General features: G+C 41.6%; 2 protein-coding genes across 3 annotated transcripts in view; both read left to right on the forward strand.

The window, feature by feature from the left end:
- Nucleotides 1–2,182, forward strand: part of STX12 (syntaxin 12) — a 34,873-nt gene extending 32,691 nt beyond the window's left edge. Inside the window, exon 9 of one of the 2 annotated variants that reach the window (XM_079918764.1) lies at nt 54–2,182. In XM_079918764.1, coding sequence (XP_079774890.1) covers nt 54–146 — 93 coding nt within the window. In that variant the 3' untranslated portion in view covers nt 147–2,182. The remainder of the gene's footprint in view (nt 1–53) is intronic. The other variant, XM_079918765.1, reaches the window with a different exon arrangement.
- Nucleotides 2,183–6,261: 4,079 nt separating this feature from the next.
- PPP1R8 (protein phosphatase 1 regulatory subunit 8) lies at nt 6,262–23,889 on the forward strand. Its single transcript, XM_079915459.1, has 7 exons — nt 6,262–6,363; nt 8,256–8,316; nt 12,937–13,090; nt 14,395–14,615; nt 16,203–16,347; nt 20,891–20,955; nt 22,429–23,889. The coding sequence occupies exons 1-7, from the start codon at nt 6,308–6,310 to the stop codon at nt 22,780–22,782; spliced, it is 1,056 nt and encodes a 351-aa protein (XP_079771585.1). The 5' UTR covers nt 6,262–6,307; the 3' UTR covers nt 22,783–23,889.
- Nucleotides 23,890–24,614: the final 725 nt, after the last annotated feature.

Here is a 24,614-nt window from a genome sequence, read left to right on the forward strand (position 1 = left end):
AAACATTTTTTACTTGTTTCATGAGTGTCTTCTTTACATATTTCTCTCCTCAGAAAAAATCTCGCAAGAAGATCTGTATCCTGGTGCTTGTCCTGTCAGTGATTATTGTAATCTTGGGACTTATTTTGTGGCTAGTTAATAAATGAAGTGATTGCCTCCGAGCCTTCTCCTGCTGAGATGTTTTCAAGGGCAAGTGCTTGCTGGAGTCTTGCCAGAACAAACTGATCACAAGAAGACAGAATACACCAGAATGTCCTGTAATAATTTAGTTAGAAACTAACTACTAACTAGTCCTTGGAATTAGTGACCTGTGGAGACAGTATTTATCAATTTATGTGTACATTTTATTGATTTCTCAAATTAAGAATTAATTTATGTGGATTTTGCTTTCTCTTATACTCTGATTGCCCTTCGTCCCAAGTGTTTACTGAAAATTACATTCTAGATATTCTTGTTTTGGTAGGTAACACTATAGTCTTGTAATAATTGTCTTTCTATGTACATACAAGATTTACCTTTTTACTAGCAACTGAGATAGAATTACTTTCTGTCACCCAGCATATTGGAGTCTGTCAGAAACTGTATAATAAGCCAGCAATTTTTATTATTTAATATTTGTTTGAATTTCTAAGAAGCCTGCCCCCTATATGCTTTGGAAGGTTTTGGCAATGTATTTAACTAGAGAATAAAAAATTGCACAGGTGATCCAGATTAAATGAGAAGTAACTATTTGAGCTGGTCAGCTGTTGGGGTGTGTGTTAATCTGGGTTTAAGTTTATTATCTGCTAGTGTCATCGACTGCAATTCATCCATATATACACTAAATGATCTTGTTCACTTTTTGAAGAGTTTCATTTAATTAACATTATGATTCTCTGTGGGGTTCCTCTCCCACCTGTCTGTATAGAAGGGGAGAATTAGACAAAGCGTTCTTCTGGAGAGCAAATAGGAATTGTTTGGAATGATTTAATCTTTTGTTGTTGTTGCTCAGTTGTGGTTCTGCATTCCTGGTAAATGATGAATGTTGCCATCAAAAGGCTGCCCCCTACCCTAATAAGGTTTGCTGGGCATTTGATGGCAGGAAGATTTTAAAAGCTAGACTGAAGTTGGTTTAAAATTTAGTCCTGTGAACCTGGCGATAAAGCAAAGGTTCTTTTTTGTAAATAATACTGGTTTGGAATAGTGATGTTAGACTTATCCTAATTTATGAACAAGAGATTAATCTCTCCATGAATAGTTTTAGACAAAAAATGTTTCAATAAAAGATTGCTGTCTTGTAACATAAATGTTGTCCACTCCCCTTTTTCACAAGTGTAGGGAAGTTAAAGGGAAAGTAATTTCTCTAGGCTCTCACATAAATGTGAATTGGGCCGACGATTTCAGTTCATCCTTTAGTGAATCAGAGGATCTCACTACCCTGGATATATTTATACTTATTTCTTCCATTCCCTTTAATGTTACTTAATCTTCTTTTACTAAACTAATGTGAACAGCAGGGAAACAGGGCTAAATGCATAAGTTTCTTTGCACTCTTGCAGCATTCCACCCACATAAGACAAATAAACACTTGAAAAGCTTTTGTAGTAAGTTTTTATGAGTTAACATCCTAATGCAGTAGATATTGGGTAATGTGCTGTCCAGAGAAAAATTGAGACCTGCAAGAAGACTGGAGATCAGGTGAGGATTGGTTTAGGGGTGGAATAGGTCCTTTCCTTGAGGAACAGGATAGAGCTATTGGGGCATCAAGTGGCCCAAGCAGCAGCTTCAGAGGTAATTCCTTGGTTATACAATCACTGCCCCTTCAGCTCTAAATTATGGTTGGACTTGAATACATCATTTGTAACATTCCAGGCAAGAAAAAAGTCTTGACTGTAAAAAAATACCAAACAAACAACAAAAAAAACACGAAACCTTTCAGTTTGGGTAAAATGAAGCCACCATAGTTCTGTTCTGTGTTATCCAATGGTGGTGGTAATAGTAGTCATGGATAGCAAATATGACCTTGGCCTAGAATTTCAATGGCCTGGAATTTGTAGTAGTCACCAAGAGGTTCTGCTAAGTGGTCCTAACAAACCTGTTCACAGAATCCTCCTTGACTGTGCTTTGTCCACCTTTAGGGCACCATGGTTTAGGGCAGTGGCTCTTAACCATGGCTTCACATTAGAAACTAAAAAAATACTGATACCTAGGTGACCGTGCCACAAGATTCTAATTTAGTTAGTTTGGGTTATAGCCTGGGTATAGAGACTTCTAAAAGCTCCAGATAATTCTCAGGTATAACCATGGTTGAAAACCATTGGTTTGGAGGTCAGAAACTAGACTGGGGTACAGAAGGCCTGGGGAATCTTAGCTCTGTCATTAACTTGCTGTAGGTATTTGGACAAGTTATTTAACGCATAGGCCCCTAGTTTCCTCAGTAGTTCTCTTAAAGCTATAAAATTCTTTGATTATAAAGACCATAGGGATGTGGTCTGAACATACCAACTGTATGTTTGTCTCTGTATTCCTTTCCTTTTCTCTTTCTTTCTCCTTTCTTTATAGAATATTTTCTCTTCAAGTGAATTAAAACAGTAGTACTGTAGTATAGGGTAAAGTAGAGGTGTCATGCTGTCCACTTCCTCTGCGAATGTTCCAGAACAAGAACTTGCTAGCTGCTAGACCAATGCTCCCTGGGTAGGTTTTGTTTTGTTTTGTTAAGGGGTGGTGATACACTGCCTTGCACCACTGGGGAAAAAATACCAAAATGAAATCATGCTTCAGTCAGTGCAAACTAAAACATACCGAGCCTCCTCCATTCAGTGTTTTTGTTTTTTGGGTTTTTCCCCCTTCTTTTGTTCAGGGGCAGTTCTTAGTCATGGGAATGAAGCTTTTGCTTTTGGTCACTAAATGCAGACCAGAACCTCACTCAGATTTCATTCTATCCTGTTTCCTAGGGCTAGAAATCTGCTTCCTCCCTTTTCTAAGCATGTTTAGCGTATCCCTAGGTTTCAAGGAATTTTTCAGTATTGCTTTCCAGTACTATGAATTACATCTACTACTTTAGAATCTCCATTTAGCCAGGAAATAGCTTGAAAGGTTTTAATTCCAACCCTTGATCCTGCTTTTAGGCCAACTGAGTAGTTCATTTTAATACGTATCCAAAATGAAATTTGATTAACAATATACTACTTAATTTTTAAAAGATAAACTTGAAATAATAGAATTTTTAATGTGGGACTCTGATTAAGGACCAAGTTTTTACAGTCCATGGAGAAATGAGAAAAATAACATAGTGGGCTTTTTAAAGTACCATCTTTGAATCTGAGCTAATGGCCTTCTCACTTTTTAAAAAAATTATGAAAAGGTGGTGATGTTAGGTGACAGTCTTCATTTAAAAATCTCAGTTGGCAAAATAAAAGTTGACACCCCTATAATACTTATTTTCCCCTGGTCCATGACATCTCGAATATCTGAACCACTCATCTATAGACTAGCTGCATCGCTTTACAACTGAAGAAGCTGAGGCCAGGAATGGCAGTACACTGCAGGAATTTAGAGGCTTGAGGAAGTACTCTGTATGTGAATGGTCATTTGTGGGGTAATACTGGAGCCCTCACTACAAGCAATTTACTATGCTGAATGTTTTACATTTATCATCTTACACTCACAAAACTATCGAGGAGATATATTTTTCTCGCCCTCTTTTTATGGATTAGGAAACCGAGGCATAGTAAGTAAGTGACCTGGCCAAGGGCACACAGTTTAGGAGCAGTGGAGCCAGGATTTGATCTCAAGCACACAGACTTCAAAACCACACCTTTAGACACTATACACTGTCTCCATTCATCACTGATACAAACTATCCTGCTCACCACGTCTTTCATGAAGCTTTAACAATGCGGAGTAGTGGCAATTTCTATTCAGTTTTCATGAATATCTTTTCTTTTGTTGGCACCTTGTAAACTTTTCATTCACCACCCTGCTAAATGAAGTCTCCTGCTGTACCATCTCTACACAAACACACAATTTTTTCAGTGTCTCCATTTGATCACTCATATATAAAAGATGTTCTAAGAAGGTTTTTGATATCAATATGCTCCTTATGTCTTTAGATTCTATTCTAAGGAAGTCTCAAAGTCTAAGAAATTAATGTCTTTGTTGAGATACCAAAATCCAAAGGCAGCTAGCCCATCAGTCTTTACATTTCAAAAGGTTCATGTCCTAGACTGCTGTCCTCCAGTTTGCTGATCTCTATTGACATCATTGGTGCCCAAAGAGCATTTTGCTTTATAAGGCCCAGGAAAGTGTAAGGTGCCATTACATCAGAGGTCAGTGTGAATATCAGCTATGCTGGAAACAGGGAACATGGCCAAGGAATAAAACATTATAAGGGTAAGAATATAGCTTAGGTTTCTTGGGTGTACATTCAGCATTATAAGGGATTAAATAATAGACCACCCACAGAAGCTGAGAAATTGAAAGGCAAAGCTGACATAAGATGGTATTAGGTCCCTGATAGTTAGACATGGCTTCAATACCTCTTCATGCCTGGAAAGGGCATGGGACCTTAAAGGCCCACACAACTCTGTAGATACAAGCACCTTGCTCCTTTCTGTTACACTCAAATGAAACTATTTAATTCTTTCTTAAGAATCAAGTCCTTGTGCTCAAAGGAGGAAGCTATAGCCTGGTTTCCTGAAACCAAGTTTAGAGCTATCAGCCTAGTCTATTTTTGGAATCACAAAGCTGGAAAGTAGGATATTAACCAGTTTGTGGGATAAGTGATCTGAGGGAATTCCCTGACAGTCCAGTGGTTAGGACTCGGCGCTTTCACTGCCGAGGGCTGGGTTCAATCACTGGTCCGGGAACAAAGATTTGCAAGCCCCGAGGCACAGCCAAAAAAAAAAAAGTGATCTGATCAGTTAACATCCTTGCTGGATGAGTTCACTGTGCATTTGAAGACCAGGAGAAAATGTGATCCTCCTGCCTAAGAGTTGATGATTTTAAATTCTAAGTTAATATTATGCTGCAGCTAAATCTTGATGCCTAGAGATGTCACCAAGGGCAAACTCTTTTGAACAGGCTGATGTTCGATTTAAAATCTAGAGGAACAGTAGCAAGCAATCAAGAAAAGAAATAACTCCACCATAGAAGGAGATAACTTGCTGTGCAGTCAGTGCCTCTTTATGGGTGAACAATAATTTTGCATTCGGTTTCCTTAAAAGAAAGAAAAAAAAAGGTCAGATAATCCTCCCATGTTTTCTACAAAAGTGAAAAAGTGTTGGGCTTTAGTTGCATGCTAATATGATCACACCAACATCAAAATGTGACAGATAGCGATGATTAAACAGCATGGCCTTTGGCATCACACTGATTTAGATTTGAATCCCACTCACCACTTGTTCTAGGGTGAGGCTGGGTAGCTCAATCTCTCTGACCCACCCCTCAGGAATCATAATACCTATTTCAAGAGAGTTGTGAGAATTAAATGAGATGATTCATAGAAACTATATACTTGCACAGATAAGTAAGCACTCAATAGACATAAGCCATTACAACCAGAGGACCTGCTGCTGGTCTCTTTCACCCAGCTGTTGGCCTAAAGCATGCCTGAATCCTCATTCTTCCTTACACTATCTAGTCACTGTGACCAAAGTTTTAAAATCCAAAGGGGCCTCAACTTGATTAACCATTTCATTCATGCACACTGAAGATCTGGACGCCTGCCATCTGGTTGGATCCGTCCCTGGCTCCTGTTTGTCCAGAGTTTAGATGACCCCCAAAGGTAGCTTCCCAGATAAACTACAGAAGCTCTCAAGTGCCGGATTTGGGTTACAATGGGGAAGGGAGTACGGTGCATGCAGCTCTACGCAGAAGGACCGGAAGAAGAGAAACAGAAAAGTTGGAGTTTTTCCAATCTCTGAGCTCTACCCTCTAGCTTCTCTCCAGACTGGGGTCGAAAGGCTGAGGGGGCAGGCCCAGAGCAAGGGTGGAGTCGCAACATTTTAGAGCCTGGGAGCGTGTTTGCAGAAAGAACGTAGAGGGAAACCGAACCCCTCCTTACGAGCCCATTTTCCTCAAACAACTCCCGGCCAAGGAAAACCCTGACCTCTGTAAATAGCGAACTATCAAGCACTGAAAAAGACCTCAAAACCCTATCCCTGTTCCCCCCGCTACTAGAAGCGCCCTGTGCGTCTGCGCGTCCATGCGTCCGTGGGTGGGCGCGCGCGCGCATACGCACAGGCTGCTGGGAAGCCGCCTCTCTCCTCTGGGTCTTCCAGTTTCCCGGCGTGCTTCAGGCCCGCCAAATGGGAGGGGGAGAAGCAAGATGGCAGCAGCCGCGAACTCCGGCTCTAGCCTCCCGCTGTTTGACTGCCCGACCTGGTGAGTGGCGGGGCGACCAGCGCTGGAGTGGCCTAGCCTACGCTGGCCAGGGCTGGCCGGGCGGCTCGTTTCTCGTAGCGAGCCGAGCGGCCCAAGGATCCTGGGACTGACTGAGGGAGAACTGTCTGTAGGGCCGGGCGGCGTGTGGAGGAACCGGGAACCCGGAGCCCGGGCCCAGGAACTGGGGAAACCCAGAGTTGGGGGCTCTGAGGCGCTCGCTTAGGCAGCCCCTCGGGCAATCAGCTGGTTGCCGGGGCGCTTCGGGGCCTTGACCCCGAACTTACCCCAACTCCTGTCTGGTGCTCTTATGGAGCATCGTATCTGCCCCCCTGCTCTCTGTCCCGAGCGCGCACGAGCTAGCTTCCCGGCCCCGGCGCCCCGCTCAGAGCCCCGCATCCCGCGGTTGTTGATGCAGCCTGGGTGCGGCACTTGCCTGTCTCTCGCAGACTGGGAGCTCCCTGAGGGCAGGAACGGCTCTGACCTACCCCCAAGCTCGCCTCAGCGACCAGCGCGAAGCCGGGCAGCAGAGGGCATCATTGCTTGTTAGGATGAACCCCTTTCCTCCTTTCGCAAGTTCTTGGGAATAATGGAATAATTTTAGTCTTTGAGTAGAGTACACGATGAATACGTATGAATTGCCTTGCAAGGAGACCCATCCGAGTTGGGGCTATTTCTGCTCATCACAGTGTATTGTTTGTGTTACTCTCTGGCCCTCGTTATATAGAGATCCTCAAAGGCAAGGGCTGCCTAACGCATCTTTATATTCCGAGTTCCTAGACCTGAGCCTGGCACGTAGTAGGAGTTCAGAAAGCATGTTTTAGACATAACTTGGCTTTCCCTGTTTTCCAGACAAAATGGGCTTTTGTCCAATGCACTTGTCTTACTGACAACCTCCATAGAGGAGTTGGGTCAGGATTGTGAGATGACTGTGTTGCATCTTAAGTTAGATGTAAACAGGTGCATTTTTGTGTGTGCATATGTAGGGACTCTGGCAAGATTGTTCATCCTTCAAACTTCAAAGGAGCAAACACAGGAAGCAAGTGAATGTGTGGCTATTTTCTGGGTCCCTCTGCACTTTTGTAACACCCAGTTGCTTCAGTCTACAAATTCTGTGTCCATTTTGGTTCCTTGCTGCATTGATTTCAGAAGTTGGGCCAGGACAGTAAACTTATAGTTAGAAGAGGCTGTATAAGATCACCTACCATTTCCTCAGCGTCTGTTAGGCACCGGGCACTGTGTTAGGTGCTTTGACATACATGTATCTCCCTTGGATGGTGTGGTTACAGGAGTGTAGAGAAAAGTTCCCTTACCCATGCCATTGTAGAATGACCTGTTCAAGGTTAACAAATATGTCTTGTATTTATTGGTACCTGGTTTCATGGGCATAGTTTTGGATTGCCTTAGCTCCCTAATTACACTTCTCTGATTTGGACTCAGAGCTCAGGACAGTACCCTCTGCTTATTCTGTGATGAGTCTAGTCTTGATCAGCCCCAGACACCAACTGATTTATTCTGCCTTTATATGGTATTAATTAATGGTAGTGGCAAATCTTAGATTCAGACTCCAAGTGACCAGACAACCCCAGCTATAGTACTTGCAGTCTTTGTGCTGCTTTCTCTCCAAGGTGGATAATCCAGTGCTAAAATATGGGTTTCTTTGGTGCTGCTCTAAATACAGATCCACTAAAATATGTTTCAGAGCAGTTGAATCACTGGGGAAGTAAGTGTCAAATGTAGAAAGGAGCTATAATAACAGTGAAGTAGATGGCATTTCTGCTTGAACGTGAACTAATTATAGGCTAGTAAGAGAGCTACAGTGTTGAATGGGATAATGATTGTAAATAGCATCTACAAACTCATCCTGAAAATGTTTTTTCACACTTATTTTTCAGGGCAGGTAAACCCCCTCCTGGTTTACATCTGGATGTAGTCAAAGGAGACAAGCTAATTGAGGTATGGAAGTAACATGTCTTCCCTTTTTTTCCCACCACACTAAAGATTTTTGCCAGTGACTCACTTTTCCACCTCCTCTCCTGTGCTTTGTTTTACAGAAATGCTACTTTCGTTCATCCTGATTTTTTTTTTCTATTAAAAGCACATGGTGATATAACACATTAAAACCATGTATCTCCACAGACACTCAGTTTTTTGTGACTCCTCTCACCTTCCAAATGAAGGGTTTTAGTAGATCATGGCCTTGTAGGCCTCAGTCAAACTGGATGCCCTATAACTTGGTGAATTCCTTCTCTCTGAGTATGTGGAGTTGTATGGAAGGTGCAAGATCTGTAGTAATTGAAGAAGACAGTGAATGATGTAGATTGAATTTAACTTTTAAGTTGCTTTTATGAGATTCAAGCCAAAACTCTTCAAAGAAGATAGTAAACTACGATACTTGCTCAAAAAAGAGAATGGAAATGGTGACAAAATTCATTCATTCATTCAAAACATTTACTGAGTACTTACTATGTGCCAGTCATTGTGCTCGGCATAGGACTATAGCAGTGAACAGAACAAATGTGGTTCCTGTCCTCAAAGGAATCATCTGATGGGAACAACAGAATCAAACAAAAATTTGCATGATTATAATTGAAATAAGTACTATAAAGGACAAGTTGAGCAGAATTCCAGCTTTTCTACAAGTCTCTAGAATGAAAACCACATAGAACTTCAAGAGAACATGAATTTTGATTAGCTGTTAGGTTGTGTACTTTTTTTAAATCCTTATGTTACCATTTATTTACCAAGAGATGGAGATTAAGCCCACTCTGACTGTGGAGTTGTGAGTCTCTGTGTCTTCAACCAATTTTATGTTTGCTTGCTCAGATAGAATTTAAGTTCAAGGCCCTATTATTGAGTGCAGTTATTTTTCTTTGGTATATATAGTAAAAACATTGCACTCCATAATGAAAAGCTGTCTTTGAGGTCTCCTGCAGGATGTTCTATAAATACAGTGTTTTCACTTTCAGGATGTTGTAGAGATACCCACGTATTTTGCAAAGTATTAAGGCATGAGTTGTGATGAATTCTCTTATTAATTCATCAAGCCCTGAGCCAGTCACTTAGAGCCCCTTTGTCATGTGTTCTTCTGTCTTAAAGATTACAGAGTACCAAGATTATTCAAGGGAATAAGTTAGCTAAAATATTTTTTGTTTTGTTTTGTTTTGTTACACTGTAGACTGTTCCACACATATAAAATATTGTTGCTAAATAGACATATAGGAGTCTTTTTTTATATATAACCAGAATTTAGTAAATCTTTACTTTACTACAGGAAGAAACAGACAAGGAGGGCTAGCTTTAATGATAATGTCATATTCCTCTGCGAAATAATTTATACTTTCAAAGCACTCTGACTTGTCAAACATCCTTCTAATTACTGGTTTCCATTAAGTGATAATGTTCTCTTTCAGTGCTCTTAGGTGTGCTGAGTTGCCACGGAACTGTCATGTTACAATACTTAGACATCACTGTATTGTTTCCGAGAGGAATAGACACGAGATGTGCTTATTTTTTAAGGATTTAGGCAGCACTTGATACTAACCGAGCTATCTATGTCCTAGCCTTATGTCAGAGGCTTGTGATGTGTTGTGATAGCTGGGTTTAAGAAGTGCAATATTAAAACAAAAGCCATGAGTCTTTTAAGCCCAGTGTGTAAAGATACACTCTGAGTTATAACTCAGAGGCACAACTGAATAATGGTACTAGCCATAGCTAGTTAAGAAATTGTGGCTTAGTGGCTATTGAAAGACCAATGCATTATTTCATTCACTTGGACAGAAGAAGCATATTGTCTAAGAATTCACACATTTTCTTGCTTCTGAGGCATACTTTTTTTCCCCCTACATTTTCACATTTCTATAATTGAGATGCCTTTAATAGTGAATGTATATATTTAATTTGGAGGCCCTTTCTTTTTTTTCCCCTCTAAACACCTAAATCGCTGGTACTGGCAGCTTAGAATCATAGAAATGTGGTCAATTTTATATTAGAGCCCAAGTGCTGGTGATCTTATGTACTGTTTCTTTAAGTCTAGCCTGTGAACACTTTGGTTAGCAAATTTAAGCTTATGAGGACATAATCTATGTGCACATAAATATGAATGAGAAATGCAGTGAGATTCAACCTGCATAGATATTATCTAGAGAGAATAAGATGCTGAAATTTCAGGGCTCTCTCAATTCTGAAGCATTGTCTTATTTTTAACCCAAATCTTAATACTTGGGTCTGAGCAGACATGGGGATGCTTGTGTGACTGAGCTGTCAGGCTGTTGTTGAATCTTGGTGCTCCCTAGCACTAGGGGCCTGGGACAAGCTCTGCCAGCAGCAGGTGGGCACTGTTGGACAGGGTTTCCCAGAGGTGACCCCCATACCTATTTTGAGCCTTAAAGGCTAAGCTGGGAAGGAACTGGGTAAGTGATTGTTTAAAAAACAATTAAGAGTGTGACCCATAGTACTTGTTCATTCCTTAAAATGTTTTTTGCCATATGGTGGATTTTTTGACGCAGGAAGAGTGAAGAAAATATATAATGTAGTGGTTTAAAAAGCTTAGACTCTGAAGTCAGACAAACCTGAAATTTCTAATCCAGTTTATAAATATCTAGCTGTGTGAACTTGCGTATATTAATTAATTTCTTTGTGCCTCACTTTTCCTATCTATAAAAATAGGAATAATAGTGCCTGCCTACTTCACAGAGTGGTTGTGAGGATGGAATGACATAGCATAAAACTCATAGCACATAGGCACATAAGTACTCAGCAGTTGTTAACAGTTATTAGTACGTGAGGTGTATTTCTGGTTTTGTAAGAACCAGAACCAGCTACATAAAGCATAGGGGAGAATTGTAGCCCACTGTGGATTCAATGACATAGCCAGGAATGAAATATAAGCCTCTTGATTCCTAGCCTGGTACATCCTAGTTTGACTATACTTCCCTACTCAACTTTGTGTTGTCTTCTCTCAGGGATTTTAGAAGGAGCATAGTGTGAAATGTGAACTAGAGCTTAGTGAGACCTTGTGTTTAAAGGAAAAACAGGGAATTCCCTGGCGGTCCAGTGGTTAGGACTCGGCACTTTCACTGCCGAGGGCACTGGTTCAGTCCTTGGTGGGGGAACTGAAATCCCTGCAAGCCGCGTGGCACAGCCAAAGAAAACCCCCAAAACTTAAAGGAACAACATAATGTATATGAATGAGGGTTATTCTTCAAGTACTCATATTGTAGACTTTAAGAACTGAAAGCAGTGTTAGCGAAAATTTATCCAGAGTCCTTCATCTATGATGGCCCAGTCTACAACCAGTCTGTGGCAAAGGCTTTACTGATCATGGGCTAAAAGAAAAATAAAGACAGTGTAGTGAGTTTTTCATAAATTCAGCACGAAGAGTGGTCCTTTATCCCTCTTCTTACTTATTTGTTAAAATGACCTATCTTTCATAAAATGATTATAATACTGATTGGTGACAATTAAAAAAATAGTTCTCATATGGCAAAAGAAAAGTTAACAATACTGTGTCACCCCCTACAATTTTTAAAATAATAGATTGCTGGTCTGCGAAATCCTCTTTTCTGCTATTATATTGGGGCCTTATACAGTTTTGTTTTTTCCAGTACCACAGCAGTGGCTAGAAACATTTTGGACCTCTTCTCAGAATTGTTTCAGACCCATGGCACTGTTGTTTAGAATGTTAGCATTGCAGGTCATTTCACACCTGAGTTTAAACCCCAGATCTGCTACTTAACCAGCTGGACTGCCTTGGATACGTGGCTTCATCTCTCTGAATCTATTTTCTTATGTTTAACAGTAAAGGTGATACTTGGTTCACAGAGTTGTTTTGAGGATTAGATGACATAATACTTAAAAATGCCTAGCAATAGTAGTTCTTCAATAAATGTTTAATCCCTACATCCCCTAACCCCCAAACCTGGAAAATCTTTGCCCTGTGAGGTTGTTCCGTATTTGGACACAGCAAATACTCATTTAGAGTTAACTTTGAGTAATGCTTTTTTGTGGGCAAAATGAAATGGGACAATAAAGTTAGATTTAGAGGCTCATACAATGATGTCTAATGTAATTCTAGTTTCTAAAGAGGGTTCCAGAAATACTCTGGGTCTCTGGCAGCATGATTAGAATATAGATAGGTGTTTCTATCCCCTTCCTTTTTGAACCAATTGATAATCTTCATTTGAATATATATTTTTCTAAAAAGCGGTCTTATTACTTTATAGGCATGCTTTGTGTTTCCTGCTTGACCTAAAATTAAGATTCAGTGAAATCTTAAATTTCCAATGGTCAGAAGACAACCACTCTTGCATGCCATTTACATCTAATACGATTAGGAAAGTTCTTTTCATATCAACACTAAACATTTGACCACTACATTTGGGGAGATTAATTGCCATCCATCCCCCAATGTTCGTAAATTATTCTGAGCTCTTTATCTTGAAGAATAATAGTAAATATAAATACTTCCTTTGACAAGGAATTTTATCTTAAGATGCTCTACTTAGTTTATTGGAAGAATTTTTGCTAAACCCTGTTGAAACAAGCTTTAAGTAATATTTAATTTAATTTATTTAGAAACTGATCATTGATGAGAAGAAGTATTACTTATTTGGGAGAAACCCTGATTTGTGTGACTTTACCATTGACCACCAGTCTTGCTCTCGGGTCCACGCTGCCTTGGTCTACCATAAGCATCTGAAGAGAGTTTTCCTAATAGATCTCAACAGTAGTAAGTAACTCATATCCCATCCTATTTCACACATTGTCTTTTGGGCAGTGTGAAAATGCTCTTTGGGTTCTTCAGTTTTGAAATTGTGTTTTGTTGCTTATCAAGGAAGTTTATGTTTGGTTTTTAAATTAGTTGTTCTCCATTCCTGTGATATTTCCTATTTTACTGGAATAATTGATGACTGGAGAGAGAAGAGGGTTTTGGGGAGCACTTTCCTGGAGAGAGCAATAAGTATATACAGAGAACAGAAAAAGCATCCAGGAACTAAGGAATGTGTTTATAGGCCCATGATAGATTGTGGTCCAATTTAAGCAGAAGCTGTGATTAGCTCCATTAATGTAGTAGAGTTGTAGTACAGTAGGACATTAAAAAAAAAACAAAACTTGTTTTGACCAAAAGTTAATTTTTTATAATGGGCTCTTTATCCCAGCTACATTTTGCTGTGATATTAATAATATCAATTTTAATTCTATGAGCATACTCCAACTAATAAGATTTTCAAGTTTGTCAAAGATAATCCCAGAAATGCAGTTGAGACTTGACTGCATGGGGCCTTGAAATTTGTTCATTTTTGCCTATGTATAATTACAGCTTGAAATGTAAAGGATCTGCTTCCTGGGTTGATCGTGTTTTACTCCTTTCCCCGCTCCCCATACACACGCACACATCACCCCAGTATGCTTATATAATGGTTTTGGAGAGCATTGTCTCATAAGTACTTACTTGCAAATTTATCTCATCTTTTCTCTCCATTTCATAATATGCAGAATGCAGACATGGAAAGATATCCAGACTCTCCAGTAGGATTTTGGCTTGCCTTGCCATTGATATTGCACCTGTTTCAGCCAACCTCATTTCTTATCCTGGGGAAACCCCAAACATAACTGCCACCAGGCCAGCAATTTCTATGTTCCTTAGACTTGGGGCTGGAGAGGTCAGACCATAGCAATTCCTGTCTCCTGCCTTAGCGGGCATGCCTATTGCTGGGTTGGAACCATTCCTGCTGGACCCAGAATGGAGCCAAGCCTGTCTGGCAGCAGAGAGCAAGCAGTGGTATTTGTTATGTGGGGTAACAGCAGGTCTGAAGATGTGTAAGAAATCCACTGAAGAGATTCAAGATTCAGTGAAGGAGTTTCCTTTTCATTGTGACCCATGACAAGGGATGCAAAGTGGACCCAGTGCCATTTCCATTTTAAAAAGCAAAACTGATGTGCTGGCAGGAGCTACATTCCCTTCTACAACTCAGGTTTGTTTGTTTGTTTGTTTGTTTTCCTCTCTTACATTTCTGATTTGGTTATTCCCAGCACACGGCACTTTCTTGGGTCACATTCGGTTGGAGCCTCACAAGCCTCAGCAAATTCCCATCGATTCCACGGTCTCATTTGGTGCATCCACAAGGGCATACACTCTGCGTGAGAAGCCTCAGACATTGCCATCGGCTGTGAAAGGAGATGAGAAGATGGGTGGAGAGGATGATGAACTCAAGGGCTTACTGGGGCTTCCAGAGGAAGAAACAGAGCTTGATGTAATTCCATTGTCTATGTCATTGTTATGTCTTTTGGGACGCTGGCTTTTGCAGTGTGTAGCTGTTCTGTGTAGTTTGAAATGCCAGTGACTTAGCAACTGGAGGTTTTCTTGAGCCCAGTGATAAGCCTTTGCCACTTTGGCAGTGTGGTGTGGCCCTTGGAGAGCTGCATTGTGTGGGTTTGGTTATGTATAACCAGGGCTAACTAGGAGACTGGGTCTCCTGCCAGTAGACCTTTATGGTTGTCTTGTGCACTTTCAGTGGATGTTAGAAGCCAAGGCTGGGAGTTACATTTCTCTAGAGCTGCACTGTCCAATGCAGTAGCCACTAACCACATTCCAAGTTCTCAGTAATCACATTTGGCTAGTGACTAACCATATTGAATAGCACTGATAGAAAACATTTCTATCATCCAGAAAGTTTGTTTGAACAACACTAGCTCACAGAGATTGAAGCTTTCATTCATTTATGTAGCTGTTTTTGATATTGTCCAGTCAGCCCAAGAATCTTCTGAGTAGAACTTGATTACTTTTGCTCTGGGCCTGGCTGCCCTGAAGGCCATGAATTTTACAAGATGTAATTTTAATGTGCTAAGGTTTTCTTTTCTAGAGCTGACCCCAGTAGTTTGTGATGTAGCTTTTGTCTTCACGTGTCTATCACTGCATTGGTGTGGCTGGTCTATCCAGGTAGATCAAACGCCAGCCTGTCCTTAACCACCCACATGCATTTACTATTCTTGTATACCGAGACAGTTTCCCAGCCCTTAGGAAGAAAAGCACAGTAGCAGTCTTACAACTTAGAAGTTATTTTGTTCTAAAGAAGTAGCCTGATAGCCAGGGACCTGGTTGGCAGTCACTCTTGCACATTCTCTTCCAGGCTGCTTCCATGCCTTCCTGTCTTTTAGTTCAGTATGTTAGGTCATCTCTGGGTCCTTGTTCTCAAGACATTTGGGATGTCTCAAACTGCAGTACAGATTGGAATAAGTCCAGGTGATTGGGAAGAGGCAGGCAGCAGTGATGAGGCCAAGTTAATCACTGAGATGGATAGATAGTTATGAGTAGAAATGGGGCCAGATGAAGGGATGGGGAGTGACAAAACATTAATGCCAGATATTCAGTGCACTGGTAACGTCCTTACAAGTTTTAAAGGAGAGAGCTACTGGGAAAGAAGCTGTCAGTTGTCCTTTCTCGTCTCTGTTACTTAAAAACAATTCTTGGATTTCTTCCCAGTTGTATTCTTTTAATTCTCAGCATGAAGACATGATAAACTTTATTCAGAAAAACCCAAAACCTCAACTCAAGGGTTTTTGCACAGATGACCTGTCTTCATCTCAAGGTCCTTCACTCCCTTTTGAATATCACTGCCGCACTAGTCAATGAAGATGTTCCACATTCTGTCAAATTGAGGCTTGCTGGTATTAGCTGTCTAGGGACGGTAATGAATCTTTTCTGAATGCAGAAAAGAATCTCATCTGTGTGGAGAGGTCAAGGTTAGCTCCTAATATCTTCCTGCCCTTTATTTGGTAATATTCTCCTTCAAATTCCTTGTGTACTTATTCCTGTCTTTCCTGTGTGAACCCTGTCCCAGAACCTGACGGAGTTCAACACTGCCCACAACAAGCGGATTTCCACTCTCACCATTGAGGAGGGGAATCTGGACATTCAGAGACCAAAGAGGAAGAGGAAGAACTCACGGGTGACCTTTAGTGAGGATGATGAGATCATCAACCCAGGTGAGGTATCTTCCTAGTTTTTTCTGATGAAAAAGCTGTGATGTCAGAGAGTAGTGTACACAGCCTGTAGGTCAGTTGTAATGTTTCTGTACAAGGTTTAGGATAACAGGTGCTATGTTGAGGGGAGATATTTTTGTACAGAACAGGCATACCTTGGAGATATTTTGGGTTCAGTTCAAGCATTGCAATAAGGCAAGTCACATGAATTTTTTAGTTTCCCAGTACATGTAAAAGTTACGTTTACACAACTTCAGTCTGTTAAGTGTGCAATAGCATTATGTCTAAAAAAGACAATGTACGTACCTTAATTAAAAAATACTTTATTGCTAAAAGATGCTAACCATGCTAGTCTGAGCCTTCATTGAGTTGTAATCTTTTTGCAATAGTAACAACAAAGATTGCTGATCACAGAGCACTGTTACAACTATAGTAATAATGGAAAAGTTTTAAATATTGTGAGAATTACAGAAATGTAACACAGAGACACGAAGTGAGTGAATGCTGTTGGGAAAATGGCACTGATAGACTTGCTTGATGCAGGGTTTCCACAAAGCTTCAATTTATAAAAAACTCAGTATATGTGAAGTGCAGTAAAACCAAGGTATGCCTGTACATTGATGGAGTGCCCTGAAACTCAAGCATTATCCAGTTGCAGTGTGAAAGAAGTAGATGAAGGAAGGCTGTAATTCTCCTTTGCTGATCCAGGTATAGTGGAGCTTAAGTATAGGTCAGAGCAGACACTATTGTCATAGGGTTCCATGTATGATTGGTAACTCTAAGATTGGAGAACTTTCTGCTACTATTAATCGCATTGAAGACTTGCCTCTGTAAGGTCCTAATTTATAGATAGTTTGTATGGAAACGTCAGCAAGATGAGAGCATCAGTTTCTGGGAAGGCCATTGAGTTTACCCATTTGTTCCGTCATTCACCATTCGTTTATTGGGCTCATGTTATATCTCAAGTACTCTGGGAGGTGGATGGCATGGAGCTGGGAGGTGCAGTTTATACAGTGAAGATGGAATTGGGATTCCAAAAATCTTGTTTGAAAATAAACCTTCATGGATGGAAACAGGGATCCCAGACTAACAAGTTGCTTTTATATCCCAAATTGAAATGCAGTGAGAATAACTTTCAAGTCCTGCATTTAGTTTCAGAATGTCAGTTATTTAAATGGAGAAAATCTGCTCCAGTGACAGCTCATGTTAAAAAAAAGGTATAAGGATTTTAGTTAGTTAAAAATGCAGTCTGAGTCATCAGGGGGATATGGAAACTAATCAAGTACAGTTTAAAATTGCATTAATAGGGGCTTCCCTGGTGGCGCAGTGGTTGAGAGTCCGCCTGCCGATGCAGGGGACACGGGTTCGTGCCCCGGTCTGGGAAGATCCCACATGCCGCGGAGCGGCTGGGCCCGTGAGCCATGGCCGCTGAGCCTGCGCATCTGGAGCCTGTGCTCCGCAACGGGAGAGGCCACAGCAGTGAGAGGCCCGCGTACCTACAAAGAAAAAAAAAAAAAAAAAATTGCATTAATAGAATAATGGGGGACAGTAACCCGGTGGCCTGTGTTCTGAGCAGAACTCACCCAAATGTGTTACTAAATGCAAGCATGGCCTTAAGTACTAAATGTGTTATGTAGTCTTGAGGGAAGGAGACTCCCAGCTATGGAAAGTGGTCCCTAAATGCTGGGAGCTGTACGTGAGGGAGAGTAGATTGGAGGGAGGCACCCTGAGGTGGATGTTTGCAAGGCTGACCTTCGGGAGGACGGAGGAGGCGAAACCAGAGCCTGTGAGTAGCAAATATTTGGCTCAGCATGAAAAGCAACAACGAATCCTTCTTATATTTAGAAGAAGAATTAAAAGAATTCCTGTGAAAGAGATTGGGGCATTCATTCTAGTGACTTTTGTTCACTTTTTGATGATGTGTGAAGTGGAATGAATTACTTCTCAAGGTACTGAATGCCCAAGGGAAATGTTTGGGCAGGAGCTGGATGACTAATCTGGGAAGTTTATTTCTGAGTGCCAGATAAGAGTTTCTAGGGGTTGGACCTAGACATTTGTAGTTTTAATAAGCTCCTGTTTGTACTGATGAACAGCCAACAGTTTGGGAATCACTGAACTAGATAATTTGTTAAGTCTCTTTCAGGACTCGGGGTCTGATATGTTCTGTTTTTCTCCTTGAAAATTATTGTGGGACTTCCTGGCGATTCAGTGATTAAAACTCTGCACTCCCTGGTTGGGGAACGAAGATCTCACATACTGCACGGCATGCCCAAAAAAAAGAAAAAGGAAAAAAAAGAAAATTATTGTCTTGCAGCTTTATTAAGGCAGTACGTTCAGACAGAGTATGGCATAGTGTTTAAGAGCGTGGGCTCTGATCAGAGGGCCTAGGTATGAAATCCACCTCTCCGCTTAGTAGCTCTTTGACCCTGGCCAGTGACATGACTACTGGTCTCAGGATTGGTGGGGAGATTAAATGATTAATATATGTGAAAATACCTCATATCTGTGCTTGGCACTCAGTAGCCCTTGGTAAGTGTTAGCCATTGTCCTCATCATCATCCGCCACCCCTTTTGCCTTTACCTATGCAGACTTTCCTATACTAGAAGTAGACTTAGCAAGAAACTTCTCGGTAGATCTTCCAGGAGCAGAGATTTCCTGCAATGGGCAGACCCCCTCTCTAGGAGTCGAATGGCTAGAGAATGAGGAGAGGGTGAGAGGCCTGAGCACCGTTCAGCCAGCACAGGACAGGGTCCCCCAGATGGCTTAGCCCCCACTTCCGCAGGCCTCTTGTGTTTGTGGGCCACATACCCCGTTAGCCATGCCTCTTGGGCTCCAGTTGCTCTTGCACTTGATTTAGCTTTCCTGAAGGGATGATTGGAGCAGGGCTGTTACGGTAATGAGAGAGAAGATAAGGGTGCCTTTTTTAGAGACCTCTCCTTCCTGATGAGCCTGGATATCTTTTCCTCTTTCTTCTTCCATATAGAAGCTATTCATTCATTGAACATCGATTGTTTGTGAAAATAATTCCAGGGTATGTTCCTTAGAGGCACCCTAATATGTGAAAAGCCAGACTTAAAACGAATAAACCAGGGACTAATTATTCAAGTTAAATAAGGAATCTTTGTATTCCAAAGGGACTCACAAGAGTGTTTCTTAAATAGCAAGTGCCCTCAACACATTAAAATAAGGTGAACAACATCTATTAGGGAAGCAGCTCCTTTCCTGCCACTGCATTAAGATAAAAGGGCCCTCGAGTAGTGTTTCTAGTAATGATAATAAGTCTATGCTTGCCTGTTTCCCCACACTCAGTCTTCAGTGAGAAAACTGTTCATTCTAGGTGATCCAGCCCAATCTCCCCTCTGTGCTCCAAGAAAACTATTTTTGCACCACTCTTCAAGCACCTCCATTGTATCCTAGCCTGTCTGGCTTTACAACTGTGAACTCCTTACAGGCAGGACGGTGTCTTGTTCTTTATTTCCGTGCCTGATGTCCAGTAAATGAGAGACTGACTGACTACAAGCATGTCCCTTACTTGGTCTTAGTGCATTCTTCTGGCACAGTGAATAAATGAAGCTAGAAGCTTCGTAGGGTTCAATAGTGTGTGTATAAGCTGTGAAAAGGGAGCCGCGGTCCCACCCTGCCTGGACAGGGGCTTCAGATCCTTTAGTGAGTCTTAATTGTACAGGCACACCTTGGAGGAATTGTGGGTTTGGTCCCAGACCACTTCAGTAAAGTGAATATCAAAGCTAGTCACACATATTTGTTTGGTTTGTCAGTGCATATAAAAGTTATGTTTACATTATATTGTAAACTGTTAAGTGTGCGGTAGCATTATGTCTACAAAAGCAGTGTACTTGTTTCTTTACAATGCCTTAATTACAAAATACTTTATTGCTAAAAAATGCTAACCATCGTCTGACAATGCACGGTTGCCACCAACCTTCAATTTGTTGTTTTTTTTTTTAAAAAAAACAATATCTGCAAAGCACAGTAAAATGAAACTCAATAAAACAAGGTATGCCTATATACAGTTGTTCAGGTTGAAAGGCGAAGTTAAGCTAGAAGCCTTGGGTCTGAATCCTAATTCTGTTATTTGCTAATGAGCGGGTGTTAGCAAGGTATGTGGTGTGTGACCTCTTTTTATCACTAACATGAGATTATTGATGTCTTCCCTCAAAAGAAGGAGGTATGTGGAATGGGAAAGAACCGGGGGGAGCCGGTGTAGCACATAGTCCGGAGCACAGGCCTGTTTCTGGCTGCTTAGATTTATATCCTGGCTCCTCTCCAGCAAGGTGACTGGGCCGGTCACTTTCCTTCTCCAAGCCTGAGTTTGTTTTCTCATCTATTAAATGTTTATTGTAGTGGTACTTACCTCGTAGGGTTGTTGTGAGGATTTAACACAGTACCCAGTAAACACTTGAAGTGTTAGCTGTATTTTACTGTTTTAATATGAATGACTGTGATTGCTTTATTCGCATTGAGCCCTATAACTTTAATCCTCCCAGCTGGTTACTGAACTAACCCTGCCCTCGTGTCTTTTTGCAGAGGATGTGGATCCCTCAGTTGGTCGCTTCCGGAACATGGTGCAGACTGCAGTGGTCCCAGTCAAGGTAGGAAGCATGTTGTGACAGTATTTGAAATGTCATATAGTCTGGTTTAAAAACCCACTCTTTTATATGTAGGTACGTGTTAAGTGTGTGCTTAATTTTAAAACATTCTCTGCTCCTTTCCCATTTTTCATACTGTGGAAATCCATTTACCCCATCTATGTGTAGGGATCCTGGAGTGCCATAGAGAGGCTGCAGGTGACCAGCTAGCTTGATCCTGCATGTAAATTATGGTGTGATGTGGGTCTGTAAATTTACCTCCCAGCAGGGTGCAGAGAGACCCACCTTTCTTTAACCTTCCCTTCTTGACTCAAAGTAAGCTATTAGGCAAAGAAGAGACATTGTTGCATTTCTGCATGGCACCTCTGGCCTTTACCACATCTTTATTTTGTGAATGGGGATGGCACAGATAGGAAAGCCAGCCCACATTGGATTAGGTTTAAAGAGCAGCTCTGTTGAAGAACCAAGAGGTGGAAGTTACAGAGGTGTTCTGATTGCTCAACATGTGGAGAACCACCTGCCAGCTAGGGCTCCAAAAGGGAGCAAGTGGCCCCTGGAAGTAGATCCCTATTAGTAGAGGTATTCAAATGTGATTGGAAGATGCTGGTCAGAGATGCTATAGGGAGTTTTATTTTTTTAAAAATCTTTAGAATATATTAGAATAGATTGATAAAATGTGTCAAGTTCATGCAAAAGGAGTAGAGGGGTGAGGGAGGATCTTTCATTGAACTTTAGTCCAGTGTGAAAAAGTATAAGATGAAATTTTTCCATACAACTCCATAGTATTTGTGTTACATTTCCCCTTGGGCACTTTTCTCTTTTTTCTTCACCCTTTGGAATTTTCTGTTGCCTTTAAAGTATAATTTGAATTTTGACAGATACATACACCTGGGTAACCACCACCATAATCAAAATACAGATTTCCATCACCCCAGAAAGTTCCCCTGCGTCCCTCTGCTGTCGGCTTCCTCCCGCTCCAGGCAGCCAGTAAGCTGCCTGCAGCCACCACAGATTTGTTCTGCTCTCAGATTAGGTGCCCAACAGGAAGACACTAACTTTTTACTTTCCCCCCAAAAAAGAAAAATGGAAATACTTACTCCATCTATTATCACCTCTGATTCCTGAAAGGGCATTTTAACATTGAAAACAAGAGGGAGGAGTATGACCTTAGGGTAAAGAATGGTCACTTAAACTGGATAAATCTTACTTTATGGAAAGTTCACACACTAGCCTCATTTTTCTCAGTTTGATGTAGGATGGTGACCACTTTGTGTGGGGCAGTGTTTGGGAGCCGTGATGTTACATGACCACTGTAAGGTCTCTTCAAACCCTGAGATTTCAGGACAGTGAGATGGGTTGTTTAAGAAACAAAACAAGTTAGAGGTTTAGGGGCCTTCCCCAGTTTTTCGAGGACTGCAATAGAACAGGCTAACAGCACTCTTGTGTCTCACTTCTTGTCTTCTCTATAAACCACAGAAGAAGCGGGTGGAGGGCCCTGGCTCCCTGGGCCTGGAGGAATCAGGGAACAGGCGCATGCAGAACTTTGCATTCAGTGGAGGACTCTATGGGGGCCTGCCCCCCACGCACAGTGAAGCCGGCTCCCAGCCGCATGGCATCCACGGGACAGCACTCATCGGTGGCTTGCCCATGCCATACCCGAACCTCGCTCCTGACGTGGACTTGACTCCCGTCGTGCCGTCAGCAGTGACCATGAACCCTGCACCAAACCCTGCCGTCTATAACCCTGAAGCTGTCAACGAACCCAAGAAGAAAAAATATGCAAAAGAGGCTTGGCCGGGCAAGAAGCCCACACCTTCCTTACTGATTTGATATTTTTGGTAATGGAGGAGGGTGGGATTGGGTGGGAACAGGGTGGAAGGGTGATGGGGGAGCTAATGAATTAGGGAGAAAAACTTTCCATGTGTGCAGTATCGTCTTTCAGAATGTCTCCTGGGGTCCTAACCATGTAATATTAAAACTGGGGGTGGGGTTGAAGTATCCCAGAAAGACCTGTCTTCAGAACACTTTCATTGAAGAGAAATGTTTCATACATCCTTTTAAATAGACTGCCCTGGCTCTTTTGCACTCTTTCCATTATCTCCTTTTTTCTTTTCTCCCTCTTTCTAGGATCACTTTTTAAAAAATTATTTACCCCAGGGAGAGACTCCAGGCCCTCAGGTTGAATGTAGAGCTGTGGAGGTGACAGTAGCATTGCCAGCTTTGTGGGATTAGCAGCCTGATTTATATTTACTATCCTGCAAGTCCCAGGTAGCAGAAGGGTTGCCACGGATTCCAGGTTAACAAGAGGGTTTAGAATGCTTCAGTTAAGCTAAGGTTTAAAACAACTCAGAAGTTTTCCTGGGTCGGTGGTTTTGAGGTCCAGTAGTTAGGCTTTTCTCTTTTGTCCTTTCTGTTAGAATGAGAACATTTTGATTTTTCTTCATCTGTGACCAGTGCCATAGACACAGGTTGATAGTTTTAAACTTACAGTATTGTTTGAACTTTACCTGTTTTTCTTGTCAAACCTGAGTACTCTACTTGCTGAAGTTTCTCATTTGATTCCAGAGTACTGTCCTCTACTCTCTAAGGCATTACTTTCCTTTTCAAGTGTGTTATGAAGGCAATATAAAGGATATGACCAGTTAGAGCAATGTCAATTAAAAAGGAAAAGATTTTACTTTGAAGTAATGGATATCTCGAAGAGGACATCTTCAGATGTTGATTTGGAGGCTCTTTCCCCCCCTTGACTGAGAGCTCTCGTTGTCCAGAGCTCCAAGACTAGACCTGGTTAACAAACATAGGAGACGAAGGTAGGACACATTGATGTGAGCTTTGTACAGAGATTTGTACATTTGTGTAATAGGCCTTTTCACGCTTTATGTGTAGCTTTTTACCTGTAACCTTTATTACATTGTAAATTAAACGTAACTTTTGTCATTCGGGTGCAGTCTGTGATTCGGTTGCCATCACCTATTTCTACTGCCATTAGGGAATATTTGTCAATACAGCTGTCAGGCTTGGGAGGTGATGCTCTGTCCCCATTTTATTACTACAAATAAAGATGCCCCCTGATGAACGTGGAAATTCTAATTAGAGATTCCAGTCCCCAGACTGAAGCCTCAGCGAGCAAAGTGGGTTAAGAAGTGCTTGCTGCCCTTCATCAGGAGGCAGAGCCGCAGGTCTGACGAGGAAGACTGGGCTTTGAGGCCCTTGTCCTGGGTGTAACCATTGCCCTCTGGTTACAGCTGCATGCATTTGCGCTATAGCTCAGGAGGCACAGGAGTGAAAGGAAGCTAAAGATGAGTACATTTAGAAGGGATTTCAGCCAGAGTTTGGATTGGATGGGTGGGTTTTGCATACTAGAACCTCGTGTGCAGGAAGCGCATTTGTGTGTGGTGAGACTTAATATATGTGGCTTTGTGGTGAAAATGCCAACTAGGTTCCAGATCCCTTAGATTGAGAGTGTGGACTCACGGCAGGAGCAGCCTGTTAAAGAACAGATCTGTAAAATCACAGACAAGTTAACTTCTCCACTGGCCTCCGCAACAGTGAGTGTCCTCGTCTTCATGAGGGTGCCTTCCTCTCGTCACAGCGAAGGTTACTGTTAGTGCTGGTTAACTGTCACTCGTTGAGCACCTGCCTACTGTGCCAGCCATCTACAA

This window comes from Stenella coeruleoalba, assembly GCF_951394435.1.
Source record: "Stenella coeruleoalba genome assembly, chromosome: 1".
NCBI lineage: Eukaryota > Metazoa > Chordata > Mammalia > Artiodactyla > Delphinidae > Stenella > Stenella coeruleoalba.

Excerpts from the sequence above, each read along its gene's own strand:
- PPP1R8 (XM_079915459.1), top strand. The coding sequence starts at position 6,308 with ATGGCAGCAGCCGCGAACTCCGGCTCTAGCCTCCCGCTGTTTGACTGC. Across the intron at positions 6,364-8,255 it reads CTGTTTGACTGCCCGACCTG|GGCAGGTAAACCCCCTCCTG; the intron begins GTGAGTGGCGGG and ends CTTATTTTTCAG. Across the intron at positions 14,616-16,202 it reads AGGAAGAAACAGAGCTTGAT|AACCTGACGGAGTTCAACAC; the intron begins GTAATTCCATTG and ends ACCCTGTCCCAG.